General features: G+C 42.2%; 1 protein-coding gene across 1 annotated transcript; it reads left to right on the forward strand.

The window, feature by feature from the left end:
- Positions 1-5,224: 5,224 nt before the first annotated feature.
- Srsf6 (serine and arginine rich splicing factor 6) lies at positions 5,225-9,098 on the forward strand. The gene is made up of 6 exons (XM_046433679.2): positions 5,225-5,512; positions 5,741-5,889; positions 7,153-7,277; positions 7,404-7,612; positions 7,831-7,914; positions 8,029-9,098. The coding sequence occupies exons 1-6, from the start codon at positions 5,406-5,408 to the stop codon at positions 8,381-8,383; spliced, it is 1,029 nt and encodes a 342-aa protein (XP_046289635.1). The 5' UTR covers positions 5,225-5,405; the 3' UTR covers positions 8,384-9,098.
- Positions 9,099-21,365: the final 12,267 nt, after the last annotated feature.

Below are 21,365 nucleotides of genomic sequence, written 5' to 3' on the forward strand. Positions count from 1 at the left end.
ATGAGTGTTTTGGTGGCTCCCTAACCACACCAGATTTTTCTGATTTGTTAAATTTTGATGGAGGCAAAGTGGTGCTGAAGAAGACATCGCTGAATTCCTCTAGGCCCTCAAGGGGTGGTGTGTCTAGGCAGCACTAAAGGCAGGTGGGAAGCAGAAAGCAGAAAAGATCATCCCACCAGCTGGTCCCAGGAGCCCATGAGCAGAGAAGGTTCTCATGCTTGTACTCAGAATGAAGGGACACTCCCACGTGGCCTCATGTGTGTCTGGAGCTTTTCTAAGTGTCAGGGATAAAGAAGAGAAAAGACAAGACAACATCTCTGCTCTATTGAAGCCAATGTCCTGCAGGGTGGGGGACAGAGTAAATACATACATGTCGAGGGATAAAAAGTTCTACAAGAAAAAAATAGCACGGGGCAAGAGGATGCAGAGGAGAGATACTATTTTATATGAATGGTTAGATGAGGCCCTGTGAAACCTTTGCACAGAAACCAGAAGGAAGTGAGGGAACGAACCATAGAGAAATAAAGTTCCAGAAACAGTTAATTGTTCAGCAAAAAGGCCCTGGGGGGAGGGAGGGCATACTTTCAAGGAAGAAGCTAGTGGGAGGAAGAGGGGTAGGAAGGCAGTGAGAGAATCAGGGGATGTGGCTGTGTGGGACCTGCCCCCACTGCTGTTCAAAATCAACCCCAAAGCCAGCCCACAAAGACAGTCACAGAAAGGGTTGGAGCTGGAGATGCAGCTTAGTGGCAGAGCCCATGATTAGCACCCCTAGGCCCTGGGTTCAATCCCCAGCACAATAAATAGATAAGTAAGTAGTTGGGGTTTTTAAGATTTGAGGTGTTTGTTTTATACAAAAATGGGTTCTTGAATATATTAAAACAGATTTCTTCCTGGGCACACACCTATAATACCAGCAGCTTGGGAGGCTGAGGTAGGAGGATTGCAAGTTCAAGGCCAGCCTCAGGAACAAACTGAGACCATCTCAACATGAAAAATAAGAAGGGATGGGGATGTGTCTCAGTGGTAGAGCAACCCTGGATTCAATATCTAGTAGCGCGCGTGCGCACACACACACACACACACACACACACACACAAAGCCAGCTAGTCAATATTTCAGGCTTTTGCAGGCTGGGTATCTCTTTCACAACTTATTAGGGGAAGGCCTCTGAACCAGGGAAGCCAATGGTGTGACTCAGTCTAAGGACACTGGCCTGAGAATGGGAGAGATCACTGGTGTAAGCCCGAGAGTCCAAAACCACAAAGTCCTAATACTCAAGGGCAGAGAAAGAGGGTTGTCCCAGCTGCAAGAGAAAGAGCAAATTCACCTTTCTTGTATTTTGTTCTATCCAGACCTTCGGCCAATTGAATGGTACCTGCCAATGTTACCGCTGTTGACCGATGACGAGACCTTGCTTCCCCAATGTTGAAGTATAACACTAGAGAAGCACACTGAGGCAATGTCAGAGTAGAAATTAGAAGTTTATTAAAGGACAGCAGAAAAGACTTCTCCCAGAGGAAGAAGGGGACCCAAGAGGTGGAGTCCGTGACAGTGTGGTTGTTTCACCTTTTTATAGTTTTGGTGATGGAATGTAAGGGGGAAGGGTTGGGACACAGGTAATCTGGGCAGGAAGGACTTCATTAACACTTCTCTGGGATAGGCTATCTTCAAATCTGCTGGGGCTGTTCCCTGGGTTCCATTAACATTTCTTTGGGGTGGACTTTGGCCTAGGGCCTTTCCATTCCATGAGTTGTCCTGCGTTTCCGGGAATCATTGTCAGCATGGCCTCCATTTTAGATTTCACTCGGTATTAGACCCGATTTACCTAACTACACTGACTACCTAACTTTAAATCTGGCTTCACCGAAACTGGGTGAGAGCGAATCTTCCTTATTCAATCCACTGATTCCAATGTCCATTTCTTGTAGAAACACTCTCACAGACACACCCAAATAGTGCTTTACCAGTGATCTAGGTATCCCTTAATTCAGTCAGGTTGACACCTAAAGTTAGTCTTCTCAGATGCCATGATCTCCCAAGATCCATTCATGATGACAGCTGCTGGGATGCTAGATTTTTCTCAGACGTAAGAAAGTAGAATCATTCAGAATACAGTTTACACCCATTTCAGAAAACAAGGTGATTTGAAAATCTCTTTGGCTTCCAGCTAACTTGTGTAAGAAAGAGTACACACTGGATTGAAACCCACAATCATTATGGACCTGAGACTATCTTTTACAATCTGGGTCATTAGGAATTTGAGGTGAATAATAGTCTTTGGGATGAGATGAGATTAACACGTCATTAATCTCATCAGATTAATCCTGACAGATTCCAGCAGTTACCTGCATGTTTTTAAAATGAGCAGTGATGGAATGCTCTTTATCAACTGCAATTGTAGATATTTAAAGAAATAAGCTCCTGTGTTGCAATCACACCTCCTTGATTTGTTCTTCAAAATTATCAACAGTTAGATTATCAGCAGGACTCCACAGAATGTTGATGGTCTACCACTCGCTTAATGATGAGGTCCTTTTTTATTGCTAATGAGTTTTTTGGTGTTGTGTTATTGAGAGCCACAGCCAAAGGGGCCTCAGCAAACTTCCAGCTGACTGGCTCACCATGGCCCCGGCAAACTTCCAGCTGCCAGCTGATTGGCTCCTCTGGGGTGATGCTCATTGGGCTGTTTCCCCGCCCTTTCAGACGTCGGAGCTGCTCATTGGGGGACTCTTTTGGTTCCGCCCACGGGACCCAGCCAATCAGCCTCAAGAGCCGGAGGAGTGGGGGTTTTGAGAGGCTCGTGGGAAGCCGGTGATGGCAGTTGGGCTCTGAGGGAATTCCTGAAGAGCTTGCAGGTATGGTGTGTGTGTTCTAAAAATAAAATTGGTTTCTGCTTGATAAGTGGCTCCTGAATTGTTCCCAGCCAGACTTCAGCATTGTGTGGGGTTTTTTTGTTTGCTTGTTTGTTTTGTTTTTGTTCAGAGTAACTATTCAACTCTGGGAAGGAGAGGTAAAAAGAGGATATTTGTGGGGGTCATCCTTCTTTTAGGGCAAATGCGCAAGGTGAGAGGCAGCAATACCTACTTTCCACATGTATTCTTTAAGAAGTCCTATTCCAGTTCCTTTTCAAAAGGAATGTTCAGCTAGGTGGTGGTGTATGACCACAATCCCAGGGATGCAGGAGGCTGAGAGGCAGATGATCCAAGGATCACAAATTCAAAGTCAACCTCAGCAATCTAGCAAGACTCTGCAACACAAAACATTAAATAGATGTATAGAAAGGACTGGAGGGGCTGAGGATATACTTCAGTTGGTAGAATGCTTGCCTTGCAAGCACAAAGGCCCTGTGTTCTATCCCCAGCACCAAAAAAAAAAGAAAAAGAAAAGAAAGAAAGGAAGGACTGGAGATGTATGATGTAGCTCAGTGTTAAAGCGCCTCCTCCCCCCCTTCAATCCCAAGTACCATTAAAAAAAAAAGTTAAAATAATTAATGTTCAGCCCCACTAGCACTATGAGGGTAGTTTTCCAGTTTACCTCTTGCAAATAATTAATTTTCACAAATTTTTAAATGTTGACAATTTGATGAGTACAAAAATATTATAAAATCGTTTTTTTTTTTTTTTTTAAAGAAAGAGTGGGAGAGAGAGAGAGAGAGTTTTTTAATATCTATTTTTTAATTCTCGGCGGACACAACATCTTTGTATGTGGTGCTGAGGATCGAACCCGGGCCGCACGCATGCCAGGCGAGCCCGCTACCGCTTGAGCCACATCCCCAGCCCCTAAAATTGTTGAAGTCTCATCTCCCTAATTATACTCTATAAGTATTTAAAATTTGCTTTAAATCTATATTTCTTATTTATTTAATTTTAAGGTTGACCTCTACCCACCAGACTGGTGGCAGGGTTTGTTGTTGTTAAGCTTTTTTATTTTAACAGTAATAGGATTGAACCTAGGGGTGCTTTCTCACTGAGCTAAATTTGTAGCCCTTTTTATTTTGAGACAAGGTGTCCCTACATTGCTCTGGCTTCCTTGAACTTGCAAACCTCCTGCTTTAGTCTCCAAATTGTTGAGATTACAGGTGTTCCCCACCAGGCCAGATGACTGTATTAACTTGCCTCCCCCAACAATGACAACCAACAATGCTTCCAGACTCTGCCAGATGTCCCCTGCCGACAAATTCGCCCATTTTCAACTAGAGGCTGAAGAATATTGAGACTGCATGACTCAAAAAGAGCGGGGATGCAGAAATACCTAAGACCTGTATTATCTCAGCGATAGCCTATTTTTCTTTTAGCTTCAGTGACATTGTACTCTCCTGGGTTTTTTTTTTTTTTGTGTGTGTGTGTGTGTGTGATTTGCAGTCACTCCTTTTCGAGTCTCCCTTCCTAGTACTCCAGGGTATAGTCACGGGACTTCTGCTCTCTACCGGAAAACTACTTTGTGCTTATCTAGCTCTGCAGTTTTAAATGGCATCTCTATTGATAAACTCACAAATGTTTATTTCTGCCATCAATAAAATGCCTTCCAAACCAAAATTTATATTTGGTTCCACAGACTCTCCAGATAGGAGAAAGAGCTCATTGCTGTGGGACAGTCCTTTAGTGCCAGGGTCCTTGGTCATGCTCCCTTTGTGAGCCACTGCTGCGAGTGCCAGATTCCAATGTACACTCCAATCTACACGCCGCCGGTACTCCAAAGAAAAGCCATGGAGGGACAGGTGCAGGAAGGCGTGGGAAGCTGATGAAGGCCGTGAAGTCCCCAAGGGACTGAACTTGGAAGGGCAGAGCGCTCGCAACACGACTCCGAGACGAAGCACAAGCTACCGACTCAACGAAGCTGGCGAGCCAACTGTGTGCGAGACCACTACCCCCAGCCAAGTGGGCGTGAACCAATCGGTGGAGGAAATGCGCAGCCTCGTTTTAACCGACCAATCAGAGACCAGAGTGACTTATTATGACAACCTCCAGAGCCAATAAAAATGGAAGGTTCTCGTGGTCGAGAATACAGAGGGGAAGCTTATTAAAAAGCGCAAATGAGAAGACAAGTACGCGGCTAGACCACAGGATATGTTTACAGAGCCGGGTGGGAGTACTGGAGAAAAACTTGAAAGCAAGGTCACACTCCACGGACACGTCGCATGCAGGGTACCCGCAAGTCACTCCCGAGTCCGGGGCTCAACGCGGGAGGGTGCGTGGTGCGCACTGACGTCACGCGCCGGCCCCGCCCCCAGCCGCCCATATAGCGTAGCTCTGGCACGCACGCACACCATTGTGTGGCTGGACTCGGCCGCCGCTGCGGTGTGAGGCGCGTGTTCGGGCCCTCGCCGTCCCCGCACCCGCACCGCGGCTACTGCCTTGCTGTCCGCCGTCCGACAGCCAGCCTTCGGGACCTCGCCCACCACGGACATGCCTCGCGTCTACATAGGACGCCTGAGCTACAACGTCCGGGAGAAGGACATCCAGCGCTTTTTCAGCGGCTATGGCCGCCTCCTCGAAGTAGACCTCAAAAATGGGTGAGTCGGGCCTGGGCGCCCGCGTTCGTGCCCAACGCCCTGGGCCTAGTGGCGGCTGGGGCTGTCCGAGAGAGAAGGCGGCCAAGGCCGCGGCGCCGCGTGGCAGAGCCTCCAAGATGGCGGCGGCGCGGCGCCGCGGGTGCGCGCGGGGATCGCGGGTGCGCGCACGTGCGCGACACCGGCTAACGACGACCCCGCCGGTGCTTGGCCCGCGCCCCCCCCACTCAGGTACGGCTTCGTGGAGTTCGAGGACTCCCGCGACGCCGACGACGCCGTTTACGAGCTGAACGGCAAGGAGCTCTGCGGTGAGCGCGTGATCGTGGAGCACGCCCGGGGCCCGCGTCGCGATCGCGACGGCTACAGCTACGGAAGCCGCAGTGAGTCCCGCCCCCGCGCGCTCCGCGCCTTTGGGACCTGGGGGGCGGGCGCAGGCACTAGGGTGGGCGGGGTGGGACCTCCCAGCCCGGGCAGGTGCGGGGGCCGGGAGTCGTTTGACCCCGCTGTCCCTGGGCCCCGCTGCCTCCACCCCTGCCCGGGGCAACCATGGGACACCGGAGCGCGGGGATTGGGTCTGGGTATTCGGTTTTGGCCAAGTTGGGAGGGGGGTGGCTTCTGCTGGGCCCTCCTTGACACTATCGTGGGTTCTGCCCACTTTGGAAGCAAGGGATGACTGTATTTCTCGTATGCCCCTTGCTTAATAGTCAGTGCATTAGATAGAAATGTGGAAGTTTGGGGACAGGCTGGGGTGGAGGTGGGGTAGGGGGTGGGGAAAGGGGAGGAGCTTGAGGTGTAGATCTGAAGAGTTAGTAAAGTTGGTGGGGGGCAAAGAAAATACTATTTTAAAGTATTGTGGTATTGTACCACAGAGTAAATCTAAATAAGCTTTATGCTGTACTTAAACTATTTGGGGCATGTTATTGGGAGGAGGTTGGGGGGATTTTTGGTTATGTTAAATGTTTGATGTTGAAATTGTTGCATGTTGAATTCAAACTTTTTAACAAGTCCTTGATGTTTCAATTTGAAAGTGACCAATGGGGCTGAGGCTGTGTCCACTGAGGCTAAGATGACTGCCTTTCCTGATTGGCCTTGGCTTTTCCATACATTGTGTGACCCTTGCCCTATGACCCTTTGGCTGACCTTACCGGAAGCCATGACGACAGCAGCCTTTTGCCATTAGACGCAGGGTGATGGTGAGGATTCCAAGGGTTAGACAAAACTGGTTAATCTGAACTAGGTGACTGTTACCTTGCGTGTTTTGTGGCCAAACCACCACCAAAAACCTCACACTGTGATGTAAGTACTTAGTGTAACTAGTAAAAATTTTTGTAAACTGTAGAAATGCATGTAATCAGTTAAGTTTTATATTTTACAATGTTCTGTAAAATAAAACTTAGCGAGGTAAATTGAATAAAGGAGCAGTCACTCTCTAACAGATTGTAGGAGAGGTTTAGTTGGATTTAGTCTATTTGACTTGCCCTTAATTTAATTTATGGCAAATCACAAATGTATCGAAGGTTTAGCAGTATAATAGCAAAGTCCTACTCCAGTAAATAAAAGTTGATATGTTTGTACTAACTTTCAAAAACATTATGCATCCCTATCATTGCAAAGCAACTAATTGTTCCCTTCATGTGATAAAGGTGGTGGAGGTGGATACAGCAGTCGGAGAACCTCTGGCAGAGACAAATATGGACCTCCTGTTCGTACAGAGTACAGGCTTATTGTAGAAAATCTTTCTAGTCGTTGCAGTTGGCAAGATTTAAAGGTATGTCTTATAATTTGAGTTGAGATTTGATTAATTCTTAAAAGGTAGGCCCTTTTGGTACCTTTTTTTCTGAGAACTAAAACCAGCATGCCCAGCTTGTGAGTCTGATAAGTCTTATTGTTTCAGGATTTCATGCGGCAAGCAGGTGAAGTAACATATGCAGATGCTCACAAAGAACGTACAAATGAAGGTGTAATTGAATTTCGCTCCTACTCTGACATGAAGCGTGCTTTGGATAAACTGGATGGTACAGAGATAAATGGCAGGAATATTAGACTTATTGAAGATAAGCCACGAGCAAGCCATAGGAGGTCTTATTCTGGAAGCAGATCTAGGTAATTTGAAAGACATGTAGTGGGCTGGAAAAGGGGTACTTGAGTCATTTTCAGTTGTTGCTTAATTGAACTTAAGATAGGTTTCATTTGGTTGTGTCTCCTTGTTCTTTTCTAGATGTTTTGTTAATGAGGTTAATTTTATAGTAAGCACTCTATTGTTGCTTCTGCTGAGTGGCACAAATATCCTTGAGATTAATATCCATTGTTGTGTTTTACAGGTCACGTTCAAGAAGGAGGTCACGAAGTAGGAGTCGCAGGAGCAGCCGCAGTAGATCTCGAAGTGTCTCAAAAAGTCGCTCCCGGTAAATACTGTGGTATTAGGATTTTTTCCCCCCTAAATATAATTAGACTTCTTCATGGAGTATGTGTATGTTCTGACCCAATAACTGAAAAAAAATCTGCCTTTTCTTGTCCAGATCCAGGTCACGGAGCAAAGGTCGATCACGTTCTCGATCAAAAGGCAGGAAATCTAGATCAAAAAGCAAATCTAAGCCCAAGTCTGATCGGGGTTCCCATTCACATTCTCGAAGCAGATCTAAGGATGAGTATGAAAAGTCCCGAAGCAGGTCTCGATCTCGGTCCCCCAAAGAAAATGGAAAAGGTGATATAAAGTCAAAATCCAGATCAAGGAGCCAGTCTCGTTCCAATTCACCCCTTCCTGTTCCACCCTCAAAGGCTCGTTCTGTGTCCCCTCCACCAAAAAGAGCTACTTCAAGATCCCGTTCTAGATCTCGCTCAAGGTCAAGGTCCAGATCAAGTTCCAGAGATTAACCCAGAACTCTACATTCTTTGCACACTATTATGGAACACTTTCCTACTTGCTTAGGCAGTTACTCTTCCATGTTTATACTTGGCCTCTTCTGCAAGAGGAATCTCCTGAGAGCAGGAGCACACAAAAATTTGATTTGTGGCCAAATTTGATGAAAAAGATGAGGTTCTAAAATGGTGGCATGAAGTCAAAGACCCTCTCCCTTCTTTGTAGAATTAAGATAACTTTGATTTTATAGCTTTTGAGCTAAAATAACTTTTGTAAAGATTAAGCTCATTTAGATTTTTTTTTTAAGTATTTTCAGCAGGATCTGCTGCAGGGTTTTTTTTTTGTTGTTTCATTTGTTTGCTTATTTTTAAATTAACCGTTTCAAGCTTTGGATACTTAAGGCTTTAGAGGGAGAATCCAATTTTCAATTATGTTGGCTTTTTATAAAGCTTGAGTTATGTAAGATTTAAATAAAAGTTTGCTACCAAGATGATTGCCTTATTGAATAGGTCACTATCAAATTCCTTTAATGTTGATATCTGCTATTTGTGGAAACAGTGTAAATTCTACTAAAGTGTAAAACAAGGCAAGCCTCAGACCAGCAATAAATTATTCAGTTTGGATAACATTATTTTGTGCTGTTAATCAAATTTGCCAAAGTCTTTATCTGCCCCTCTAACAAGTTGGGTTAAAAATAAAAAGATATTTTGTAGTCAATCTATAACACAATTTTGCCTGAATTAATGAGTTTTTAAATAGACTGTTTTTGAACTTATGATTTGACTGGATTATTTAGGAAATAGCTCTTAGGGCTTGGGATCTTTTAGTTAGTGATCCCATGCTCTGGAGGTGGTTAATGAGATTAGTGTAGTTAAGAGTATGGTTCAGTGGTCTTTAATGTTATGTAAAAATGGAAGTAGCCTTTATCTGAATAGAAGTTTAGTGTATCGTTCAAAGTGGATAGGCATATACTGCATTTTCTGCGGAAAGATAACATTTAACAGGTACTTAGCAGATCTTTTGATAAGGTCAGTTGCTTAACAGATTGTTGGCAAATAAAATTCCAGCTGTCAGTCCCCTTTGTAGTTTTGTTGGGGTTATTATGTGGTAATTGGTTGGTTCATTCTTGTAAATTTTTATACTTCTCTGTGGTTGGTTTGAAAAATGGGCAAACTCAAAAACTAATAGTACTTTATTATGAATGAAGTACAGTACTGCGTAAACCAGACTGTAATATTGCAAATTTGTACTGGGTTACCAATTAGTCCATACATTCATAAGGCTAATAAGTTGAGATTGCAGGTCAAAAGTGAGTTATCTTACATCCCTTTGTTCGGATACTTTTATGTAATTTCATTTTAAAAGTACTTATTAACATCCACTTAAGTCAAGATGTAGATGAATTGACTCAGGTTTAATACCTTCTTAGGGAGCTGTCACTGTGTAAAGGTACCAGGATTGTGACTGAGCATGATATTCTGGGATTGGTTTGAAGAATTAAAAACCCAGAGGACATTTACTAAAATGAGGCTGAGGGAAAAATTGAGTCGAGGATCTAGGTGTCAGAATAGCTAAGAGTACTTGGTAATAAGAAAAAATCTTCATCTGTAAGGAATTTAGACTTCCTGTTTAAAATCCTAACTTTGGAAATATAGTGGCCCATAAGGTTGATGCTGCTTCCAATATCTTTTCTTGATAGTTTGTTTGTTTAAATGTTTATAAGAAATGGTTTTATTTTTAAATATAAACTTCAGAATTTAAGAGAAGGAAATGGTGTCTAATTATAGTTCATTATTTTGCCTATTCAAAGAACAGAAGTAATGATTCTTACGAATTGGCTTTGACCAAAGTTCTCTTGTTTCCAGGGAAAGAACATAAAAGCTTTTGAACCACAGCCTTTTAAAAGGAGGGGGGGAACGATATTATAGTGAATTTTGGCTTTCTAAAAGTATGCAACATCTTCAGCTGGGCTTTCTGTTGTTATTGTGACATCATATGGTAAGAGGCATATTTGACGACATTGTTAAGCTGCCCCAGTAAATGGGTAATTGTATCGGTAAATGCCTACACCCATAAAATCTTTCTAGTAATGGCAAAGACCAATTTATTAAAAAAATCTAATTATATATCTATAGATCCAAGTCATTGAATACAAAGTTGGCCTATTTCAGAATACAGAGTTGACTAGTGTAAAACATTTAGTTCCTGCTTCCCAGTGAGCAAGATCTGAGCAGCAGCAGTGTGCTGCACAATTACCAGTGGCTAGATGGAGTATTGACCTGATGGCAAAAAAGAATGAGGAACATCTTGAGTCCCCTTTCTTTTTTGATAGTGTTTCTTGATATGCCATTAGTGCCTTCATGGCCAGTTTGAGTCCTACCTACTCCAGCTTTTATGTTCCCACTCTTCCTGTGTTACCACCTTTCATCTTGGTATCTTTTTCCATTTTGTTAACGTATTTTATGTTAACTCAATAAAATGCTTACTGAGGGAAAAACTTGTTTGGAATTTATTGTGTATTACCACTTAACACCAAATTCTTGATGAGTGAGATTTTGCATTGGAGTTGGCACTCACTAGCCATTCCTGGATAAGAAAAAGAATTGTTTCAGTTCTTCTGAAACCATTTGAGAATGTCATCCAGGGATAAAACTTTATGGAGTGGGAAGATGAAAACATAATGTATGAAAATACTTAGTACCACAATAAATGTAACTTGCTATCCTTTTTTATTTTTGACTTTGTTCTCACATAAAATTCACTCATTTTTATCTTAGTGGTTTGAACATTTTCCAGCAACTTCTCAAATAATCAAACTAAGAAACTTCAATAATTTCCTAAATTTTTAACCTAATTTCCTTAATTCTGGACTTGACACACTAAACTTCGGCAATTTATGCTGCAATACTATGTTTCCATTGCTTAACCTTGGTTTTAGAACTCTTCTCCAATTCAACTTGCTGTGATTATATTCAGTTTCAGATATGTAGCAATGGATCCTGTTATGGAATGTTTCATTTTCTTAAATTCTTTTATATAAAAGATATATGGACAGTATTTGCAGTCTAGCACATGTGAGGCCCTAGGTTTGATTCCCCAGTCCATTTAGTCACTGTTAACAGTGTCAGTTCAGACTTCTGTGGCCACATGTGTCCTTTGTTTTTAACAATAGTTTATTCATACCATAAGTGGTAATAGGCAACTTGTTTTTGTATAAGACATCTAATGTTCTCTGAATAGTTAACTAATATACTGATGAATGTATTTTTCAGAGCCAAGAGTTTCCACTAAGTGTATTTTTTTTTGGGGGGGGGGGGGCTCTAATAACATGTATTTTTAAACTATTTTGAACAGGTCATGAAACAGCACTATCATTAATAGTCTTTCTATCAGTGACCACATCTTGGATAAAGGTGTGTGTTTAATATCCCTAACAATGTGTGCTTCAATTTGCTAAAAGAACAAGTTGAGACAGTTGTACAAATGCGGTTAGTCCCAAAAACAGCACTCCCAGACCAACACTTATTAAAGGGGTTAATTATTTTTCAATAGAAAGGAGTTAATGGTTCTAAAATCAAAAGAAAAAAGGTGAAGTCCACTATTGACTGCTTGAAGATTAGGATCACTAGTTCTTACACCTCCTGAAGATGCTTAATGCATATCTAGAAGAATTCACATTCCCCTAGATTTATCACAGCTTGTTTTAGTTTACAAAAGTCAAAATGCTATTTAATATTAAAGGTTACATTAAGAAGCTCTATTGTGTATGTTCAATTACTTACATATTTTTACTCCTATTGTAGAGGTATTTTTAAGAGTATACGGTACAACAAGGTTAAGTAAAGGCAGCATTTTAAATCTTGATTTCAGTTCCTAACAACTCTAAAAGTTCAGTGCCTATATCATCTTCAATTCCTCTATTAAAAGCTCTCCTTAAAAGTCCAGTTAAACAGGGACTGTGGTCCATGCCTTTAATCTTAGCAACTTGGGAGACTGAGACAGGGAGATGACAAATTAAAAGCCAGCCTCTGACTTACTAAGATCCTCTCAAAAATAAAAAAAAATTAAAAAAATTTTAAAAAGGGCTGGGAATGTTGCACAGGTAGGGCACCCCTGGGTTCCGTCCCCAATACCAAGCAAAAGTAGGTTAAAGAAGGCTGAAAAAAGTTTGGCCAGGTGTAATGGTGTATACCTATAATCCTAGTAAGATAGGACAATTAAGTTCAAGGCCAGCATCAACTGGGGATCCTGTCAAAGGAAGGTGCGGTGATGTAGCTCCAGTGGTAGAGCAGCCCTGGTTGTGCCAGGAGTTGAACCTAGAGGCACTGTATCACTGCAGTACAGCCCACCCTTTTTAATTTTTTATTTTGAGATAGTCTTAGTGCCAGGCTGACCTCAAGTTTGGGGTCTTCCTGCGTTAGCTTCATTTTTTATTTACATGATTTTCTTATTGAGGCATCTGGAAGTAGAAAACATTGTGTTCCTTTACCCAAAAATATTATTGTCTTTTAGTATCCTCTGGGGCTAGGATATGCCCATGGAAGTCTGCCCAAGTAATAGCAGGTCATCTGTTGGAACTGTTACTGTTGGGGTCCTGGAATAAATTCTGACAGTTTGGAGCAGAACACATGGCCAGACATCCAGGCAGGGGCCAAGAGCAACCCATGAGGACAGGATGCTGGGATCAGGCTTTCCTTGCTTAAGAGAAACAATAAAAGGATCCAGAGGGATGGCCCACCACTGGCACCCTAGAGAGTGAAGAGTGAGAGAGTAGCACCTAGCCTGGTGTGGTGGCCTCTGTGAGGTATATATGTACCCATGGAGGTGTGAGGCTGGGAGTGTGGGTCATGGTTGTGATGGTATGTCGTACATATAATGAAATGCAAGTATTTGGAGAATTGGTTTCAGGATACTGCCTCAGATTTCAAAACCCCAGATGGCATATTTTTGTGTGTTTTTTGGTGGTTTGGGGGGTTTCTGTGTGTGCGAGGGGGTGTGGGGGGGATTGTGTCTTTTTTTTTTTTTTTTTTTTTGGTTCTTTGGATTGAATCCAAGGGCACTCTACCACTGAGCTACATTCCCAGTTCTCTTTATTATTTTGAGAGGGTCTTGCTAAGTTGCTAAGGGTCTTGCCATGTTATTGAGGCTGACCTTAAACTTGACAGTCCTACATCTTTGGGATTTCAGGCCTATGCCACCATGTCCAGCTCAAATGTCATAGTATTTTCATACATACACACATCCTCTTGTGTGCTTTAAATCCTCTCTAGATTGTAAATACCGTGCTGCTACAGTTGTGCATTGCACATTTCAGTCAACCATGTGCCGCACATATCTCACTGGTCCAGAAGATAGTATCACCTAGTGATGTAACTGTCGTAGTTTTAAAGTATTCTCAACAGTTTTCACACAACGAAATCTCCTAGCATTAACACATGACCTAGTTACTTACTGAGGGAATAATAACAATCTGCAAATGTGGAACCCATAGATGGAGGGCTGAGAGTTTCTGTTGATTTGGGTTTGTCTCATGTATCTTCATGATTGCATTGTCCACAGGAATGCCTCAAGAATGAGACTTTCATTTATCATATCCAGTGACCTATAGTAATCTGGGTCACTGTAAAGTCACTTTTCTCCTTTGTAATTAATAGTTTGTGAGGGGATAACTAGAGTCTATTTAATGCCCACAGCTTTGTCAAAGTATCTACTGTGGAATTTACTGGTGGTGATATTTTAAGTGTTTTATTTGTGGCTTTACCACAGACCTACACCCCCAGCCCTTTTTTATTTATTTTGAGATGAACCAGCTCACTAAGTTGCCAAGGCTGCCCAAGAACTTGGGATCCTTTTGTCTCAGCCTCTCTAGTCACTGGGATTACAGGCATGCCTCATCACAGCAGGAAGAGCTTTCTCTGGGAAACTATCTTAAGTCTAGAAAAAGGTTTTGGAGGGGGCTTCAGGAGGGAGCCAGTCAGCAAGGATATGAGAAAGACTTGCCAAGGAGAAAACCATGGTGGCATCAGCTTGAGCTCCATTACTCTGAAAGCAAGGAATTCCCCTAGCCCAAGGCCAGAATGGGAAAGCAGAGACATCATTTGTATAAGAGGAATATACAAGAAAAAGTAAGTTGCATCCTCATTTGTAGAACATACCTTCTAGTACTGAGAAAAATAGATGGTGTTAACAAAACACTTAGCCACTTATCAAATAGTAACTGCCTTAAATAGAGCTAAACCCTGAAACCCTACTAGCCAAGTAGAGTATGTAATGTCTATAGTTCATTGATAAATGGTGTGAGTGTACTAAATGTGTTGCTCCAATGACATTCTGAATTTCAAACATCAGTGAGAACAGTATGATGGACCACCCACATACTCATCTAGCTATAACAATATCAGTCCACTTCCTCCAAGGAAATAGTAGACACTTCATCTGTAGTTAATTCAGGTGTACCTCCAAAAGACATGAAAAGTCTAAATCCAGTTCCTATACAATATATTTGCTGAGGAAGCCAGGTCACTGTTCTGTGAAGTTTCCCAATCTTAATTTTGCTAATTGGAGTTTTGTTTCATGAAGCATATTCTGTTCCTGCATTTCCTCTAATTCAATCGTCAGGCCTATAGCAATTGTTCTTTTTTTTTTTAAGAGAAAAAAATTTTTTTTTAATATTTATTTTTTAGTTTTCGGCGGACACAGCATCTTTGTATGTGGTGCTGAGGATCGAACCCGGGCCGCACGCATGCCAGGCAAGCACGCTACCTCTTGAGCCACATCCCCAGCCCCAGCAATTGTTCTTTGACCAGCATCTTCATCACCTACAAACTTGTTAGAAATGCAGCTTCCCACCCAAACTCAGAATGAAACACTAAGAACACTAAGAAACACTTAGGTGAGGGGCTGGGGTTGTGGCTCAGTGGTAGAGTGCTTGCCTCCCACTGTGAGACACTGAGTTCAATCCTCAGCACCACATAAAAGTAATATAAAAAAGGAAGATATTGTGTCCATCTTTTTTTAAAAAATGTTAAAAAATAAACACTAGTGAAGCTCAATCAAATGTATTTTAGCAAGCCTTCTGGGACATACTAAAATGTAAAACTATTCCAGCAATTTTATCAAATTCTTTTCAAATTTTTATTAAATTCTAATTTGATTCTTTCAAGACTACTTGGGTGTCTTGTTATAATGGCAGCCATTGATCTTTGCCTAGATTCATCAAACCATGAATTCATGATTTAAAACATTTTAATACATTACATTTCTTACCATTTTTACCTTGCTGTCTTCAGTTAGCAAGATTTAAATTGCCTCCTGAGTTCTTTTGAAATAATCTTAGTAGGTTTCATGCTTTTTTGTTTGTAAGATTTCAGGCTCATCTTCAACATTTCCAGTCTGGAATCTAAAATCAGCCATTTCTCCAAAAGAGCCCTGGTTCTGTTTAATTCAAAATGGTCTTTAGCAACTAAAATCTGGGCCTTGGGGTGCTCACTGCTACTTTGATTATAGGTCATTTCAGTGGACAGAGCTGGAAAACTGGTCCTCAATTCTGCCTCTAGATAACACATATCATGTTATCTTCTGGTCATCTGGGGGTCCTTTCTTGTGCAGCAGTTTTGAGTTCCCAGGCTGTCCTAGTTGTCTTCCTGTACTCAGGTTTATGAGTGTCTTTTTTACAGAGTAGGGCCCACTGAAGGCACAGCGCTTCAGGTTTACTCTAACCTAATCAAAACAGAGCAGTACCTGGCCTCCCTGTCTTATAGATGCTTCTTCAGCTGAATTCTAGGCCATTTCTGGAAAAGGGATGAGGAGAATTCAAAGAACTGTTTCTCTAAGACTCCTGTAGACTCCTCTCCATCTTCAAAGAATTTAAAACAGATAATGTGCACTGGGTAATGAAGAAGCAATATTCAGAACCTAAATTTCAATATGATTCTGGAGTATACAACAGCACTGTGAGTGGAATGAGTAAATAGGATTTTAAATTTCATTTTCATCCACCATTGCCTGCAGACCCAACAGGAACTCAAGGCCAGACAGCAGTGTGGATGTGATTATAATAAGACAATCACAGATTATTTTCAGGAGACCCTCAATAAGACAATCACAGCTTATTATTTTCAGGAGACCCTCAGAGCATAGTTGCCACAAGTTACCATGTGGTCCAAATTCACATTCAATAAACAACACTAAAGACCTTCCTGGACATGGGATAGATCAGATTATTGTCAGAAATACTGACTACCTCCCTATTCCACTTCCATGAGCAAAGTACTTCCCATCTCTTGATTTTTGCCAATGGAATTTTAGCAGGTATATTAGGTAGTTTGAATTATGCCCTCTTCCTCTTAGAATGTTTACAGTCCAATCCACGGAATCTGAGTAGGTAATGTAAAGCTACATGATAAAAGGATCTTTGCAGATATAATTAAATAGAGGTCTGTAGATGATATTATTCTAGGTTATCTGGCTGGGCCCAAAAGAATCACAAGAGTCTTTATAAATAGGGAAGCTGGAAGGCCAAGAAATCAGAAAAGGTTGCTGTGAAGATGTAAGCAAACTCTGGTTTGAGGTGCTATACTGCTGGCTTTCAAGATGGAAGAGGCCATGAGGCAAGGAAACAAATTGTCCCCAGGAGCCACTGGAGGGAGGGCAGCCCTGCCAACACCTTGCTGTGGCCTACGGAAATCAATTTTGGACCTCCTGTTTTCAGAACTATAAGATGATAATTTTTATTTAAGCCATAAAGTTTGTGGTAATTGGTTCTCATGGCTCCAACACTACTAAAGGTTTGAGAAACACTTGCACAATCGGGCTTGCTCCCTTGACACTCTGCCATCTCCGTGAGAAGAATATTTCTCAGCCAGCCTGCCTTTTCAGGGAGATGGATGAGAACTGCTTGTTAGCCCCACCCATCTACAGATTGAAGCAGAGCCCAGCCAGATCAGCCAACCTGCACATCTGCAAAATAAAAGTTGTGTGCTATTGCCAGGTGTGGTGGTGCATGCCTGTAATCCCAACACTTGGGAGACTGGGGCAGGAGGATCACAAGTTCAAGGCCAGCCTTAGTAATTTAATGAGAACGCTTATCTCAAAAAAATAAAAGGGCTAGGGATGTAGCTTGGTGGGAAAGCATCCCTGAGTTCTGTTCTGGGTTGGGAGGGGGCGTGCTACTCAGTTTGGGTGGTTAGCAGCAATAATAGCTAGCTGATATGGGATACTAGGGAGCCCTACATGTGTTTTTACCATACATATGTTTTTACAATAACCATGTATGTGAGGATTGGGGTACAGTGAGCTCCTGGGTTCCCAGTCTTTCTCTGCCTGTTCAGAGCCTCAGCAAGCTCACTTTTCATCCATGCTGTCTGCCTAGGTTCAGTTTATAAGAGGCAGTAGTAGGATTTGGGAGGGAGGGAAAAGATTAAAGTTAGGGTGTTTATATAGCTCCCTCCCTGCAGGCTTAATTTAGGCTGGCTGTGGCCCTTATCCAAAGTCCTCAGTATAAGACCTACACAGTTCTCTTGTTCCAAGTCCTGGTAACTGCTCCTCCCCACCCCCATGTCCTTGCTCCATGGTTTAATGCTAACAATTGTGATTTTCCTATACCCTGCCCACATCTTTAAAGTGGTGTTTTATATTTTAATAAAGTGAAAAACATTACACTTGATGGTGTAAACTAAGCAAAGTTAGCAGAAGTTTTCATTAACCATCAAAAACCAAGAAGAGGTTCCTGAATAAACAAGTGCGCCAAGCAATTTTATTCTCACCCTTTAACTTTACCAAGAGGATACTACCTAATGCCTTCCTCTGACAGTGTCTGACCTACCTATCAACCTTGCTTGTAGCTGAAAACCAATGTGTTCTTTGAGTGTAGGAAGAAGGGAGATAAGAAGATAACTTCCTAGGAAACCCATTTGAACAGCTGATTGTGGGATTACTTTGCACCACACACCCAGCTCACCACTGATTCTTTTAAGAACACAGTATTTTAATAATGACAAAATGGAGAAGGACTCCAGCAGCAGCACACAGTATTTCCTCCCCAATACCCTGCCACCACCCAAGTCCCCATTTGATGGTCCTACCTCTGTCACTCAGCCACTTCCCCTCTCCATTAAAAATAAATAAAAGTGGACTTGGGATATAGTTCAGTGGGGGAGCACTTGTGTAGCATGTGTCAGACCCTGGATTCCATCCCCAGCATCTCAAAGAAAAAAAAAGTATGAGTGAATTATGCCCTTGTGTCAGGTAACAAGGAGAGGAATTCCAGACATTCTCTTGGCCAGAATAAACTTCTGTCTTGTCCCATGTCTGATTTGTGAGTCTGCTCAGCTGGATCATCTATTCAGATACATTTTAAAGGATCTATTTTATTATAAAAGGCATTTTTAATACTAAGTCATAGCTGTTACACCATTGTATAGGGTTGGTTTGTTTTTTGTGTGTGCCAGGTATTGAACCCAAGGGTGTTCTATCACTGAGCTACAGCCCGTCTTTTTCATTATTTTGAAATGGAGGGTCTCACTAATTTGCTGAGGCTGGCCTCCAACTTGGGATCTTACTACCTCAGCCTCTTGAGTTGCTGGGAGGACAGGTGTGCACCACCACAACCAGCCATCACCTGTTTCTTTGATTCCTCTGTTCTTTCTCTTATATTCAGCCCTGCGTTAGGCAAGACAAAGAGCACAGATCCCCAGTCTTCAGCAGCCTGTGGGTTTAAACAAGGCAGTCAGGATGGGCTCCGGAGCTAAAATTCTGGGCTTTATTTTCTACCTCAACTTAATCTGTTGAATGAAATTTATGGGAGGTCATTGTTTTGGACTGAACTCCTGCTCTAGGCCCTAGTGGAACTGACCACGCCAAAATGGAATTATTCAAGCTAAAGTTTTATGTCACCAACCAAAACTAAGCTGTTTAGCTAACTTTCCAAGGAATCAAGAGATGACAGTCAAGTTCCCAAACAGGTCAGTTTTAGCCAGCATGGGAAGGAATAAGGACGTGTTCTCTGCTTTAACCCTTCCAAGGAAGTCATCAGAAGTAACCTGTTAAGGGCTAGAGTTGTGGCTCAGTGGCACGGTGAGACACTGGGTTCGATCCTCAGCACCACATAAAAAAATAAATAAAGGTATTGTGTCCATCTACAACTAAAAAAAATACTTAAAAAAAAAAAGAAGTAACCTGTTAATTAATCTGCCTTTTTATTCATTTACAAATTTATTTTGAGAGTCTCTCACTAAGTTACCCAGGCTGGCCTCAAACTTTCTATCCTCTTGCTTCAGCCTTGAGTCGCTGTGATTCTGGGTGTGTGTCACTGCACCCAGCAACATGTTTATTTAATAGTCTCCTTCAAATTGTACTGTTATCTCAAGTTCTTGTGGGTGCTAATCTTTCTACTTACTAGATCTGCCGATGGTTAAACAAGGCATATTGTTTCCATGACTATTTTGAGGTTTTTCCTATCCTGAGCATTCCACTTGGCCTGAATTGTGGCAGTGTCCCTTCTGAGCAGTTGTATATTTACTTCTGCAAGTATATCACTTGCCCAGGATCAATTTTGCATTGTTTCCCTAGCTTGAAGATGTCTATACCAGGAGAGTAGTAGTACAAATTGAGAATCCCAGTCTATGTAGGGTAGACTTAGGGGCTTAATTTTCCAAAAGTTGGCTTGTCCTTGTCCTCTCCCCTGGCCCTGAGTATCCCAGGTAGAGACAAGCTTCCTTTCCATCCTGCCCCCCAACAACACACACACACACATACTGGCATACTGAGTTTTTCTAGAACTCTATTCACTGAATTATATATCGGGGGTGGGGGAAATGTCCAGTCTTTATACAAGGAGATTCAACTCTAATTCCAATACCATTTGGTCCCAAGATCCCTGTCGCTCAGCGATGGTTGTTTCTCCCACAACAAAAGAGAGGTCAGACCATCCCCTTGTTTCTGTTTTCCTCTTTGTTTCTGGCTCCTGCAGGATTTCCCCTTGCAAGTTCAGCTGTGAATTTACTTCTTATCCTTGTGTCTTGCTTGGTGCTTTTCTTATATTTTATGCAGGATTTTAAAATCCTGTGTTAAAAAGGATTCCCTACTAGTGCAGTCTGATGTCAAGGAAACCAGAAGTGTTTTCTCACATCAAGGGCACATCCTGATGATTTTCCTAGTTCCAGGACTGCCCCAATAATGGATTATACTTTCTTGTAGAAGCAAAGCTACAGACTGCTTATAAACAACTATTTTTTAATGCTTCCACATTCCAACAAATTTGGGGTCCTTTCTTGGGTAGGGGGTTAACATGGAGAAGACACTGGGGGTTGTCAGCCTGTAAAACAGAGGAGGTTGTCACTTGAAGGAAAGGCTGGACTTGCTCTTGACGATGGACACCAACAGGGCAAACTCAGGCCACATGAGGCAGACCCTTCCCCAAATTACATCAACTTGTGAAGGACACTCCATCCATGAAGGGCTGAATGAAGTAAACAAGCCAGAACTTAAGACCAAAAAATACTGCTAATGGGCAGAAAAATATTACAGCAACTCAAATTCATGTTAGTTGTTTGTTTCTGGATCCCACTTGCTCAAATTTCACTTGTGTGTCTTAATCACTGTCTAAAAGATGCATTTGTTATTGAGCAGCCATGTGTTTGTGTAGGTTCACGATTTTCTTTTTAATCCTTTGAATACCTAAAATAAACCTTTTGGAATCCAGAACAAGCACAGTCTGGGTACAGATGAGAGAAAACCAAGTGATGGTTGTGTGCGTATTGGTGCGTATGAAGAGGCTTCCATTGTTATGGCAACCAGCATCCTTAACTGATGCAATCCCGTTCCCAATAATATGAGATGTGATTAAAAATTGACATTGCAGCAAGGCAGAACACATGTAATGTGTTGGCGTGGTAACCAGAATAGTTAAATTCTGCATAAATTTAAACCTGTTGATCAGAGCAATTTGGGGGATTTGCCCACAATTAATTAGAAACACTTTTTTTTTTTTTTCATCAG

This window comes from Marmota monax, unplaced genomic scaffold (assembly GCF_021218885.2).
Source record: "Marmota monax isolate L192 unplaced genomic scaffold, Marmota_monax_Labrador192_F-V1.1 WCK01_AAM20220418_F8-fsc00014, whole genome shotgun sequence".
NCBI classification, from domain to species: domain Eukaryota; kingdom Metazoa; phylum Chordata; class Mammalia; order Rodentia; family Sciuridae; genus Marmota; species Marmota monax.

Excerpts from the sequence above, each read along its gene's own strand:
- Srsf6 (XM_046433679.2), top strand. The coding sequence starts at position 5,406 with ATGCCTCGCGTCTACATAGGACGCCTGAGCTACAACGTCCGGGAGAAG. Across the intron at positions 7,613-7,830 it reads TATTCTGGAAGCAGATCTAG|GTCACGTTCAAGAAGGAGGT; the intron begins GTAATTTGAAAG and ends TGTGTTTTACAG. Across the intron at positions 7,915-8,028 it reads GTCTCAAAAAGTCGCTCCCG|ATCCAGGTCACGGAGCAAAG; the intron begins GTAAATACTGTG and ends TTTCTTGTCCAG.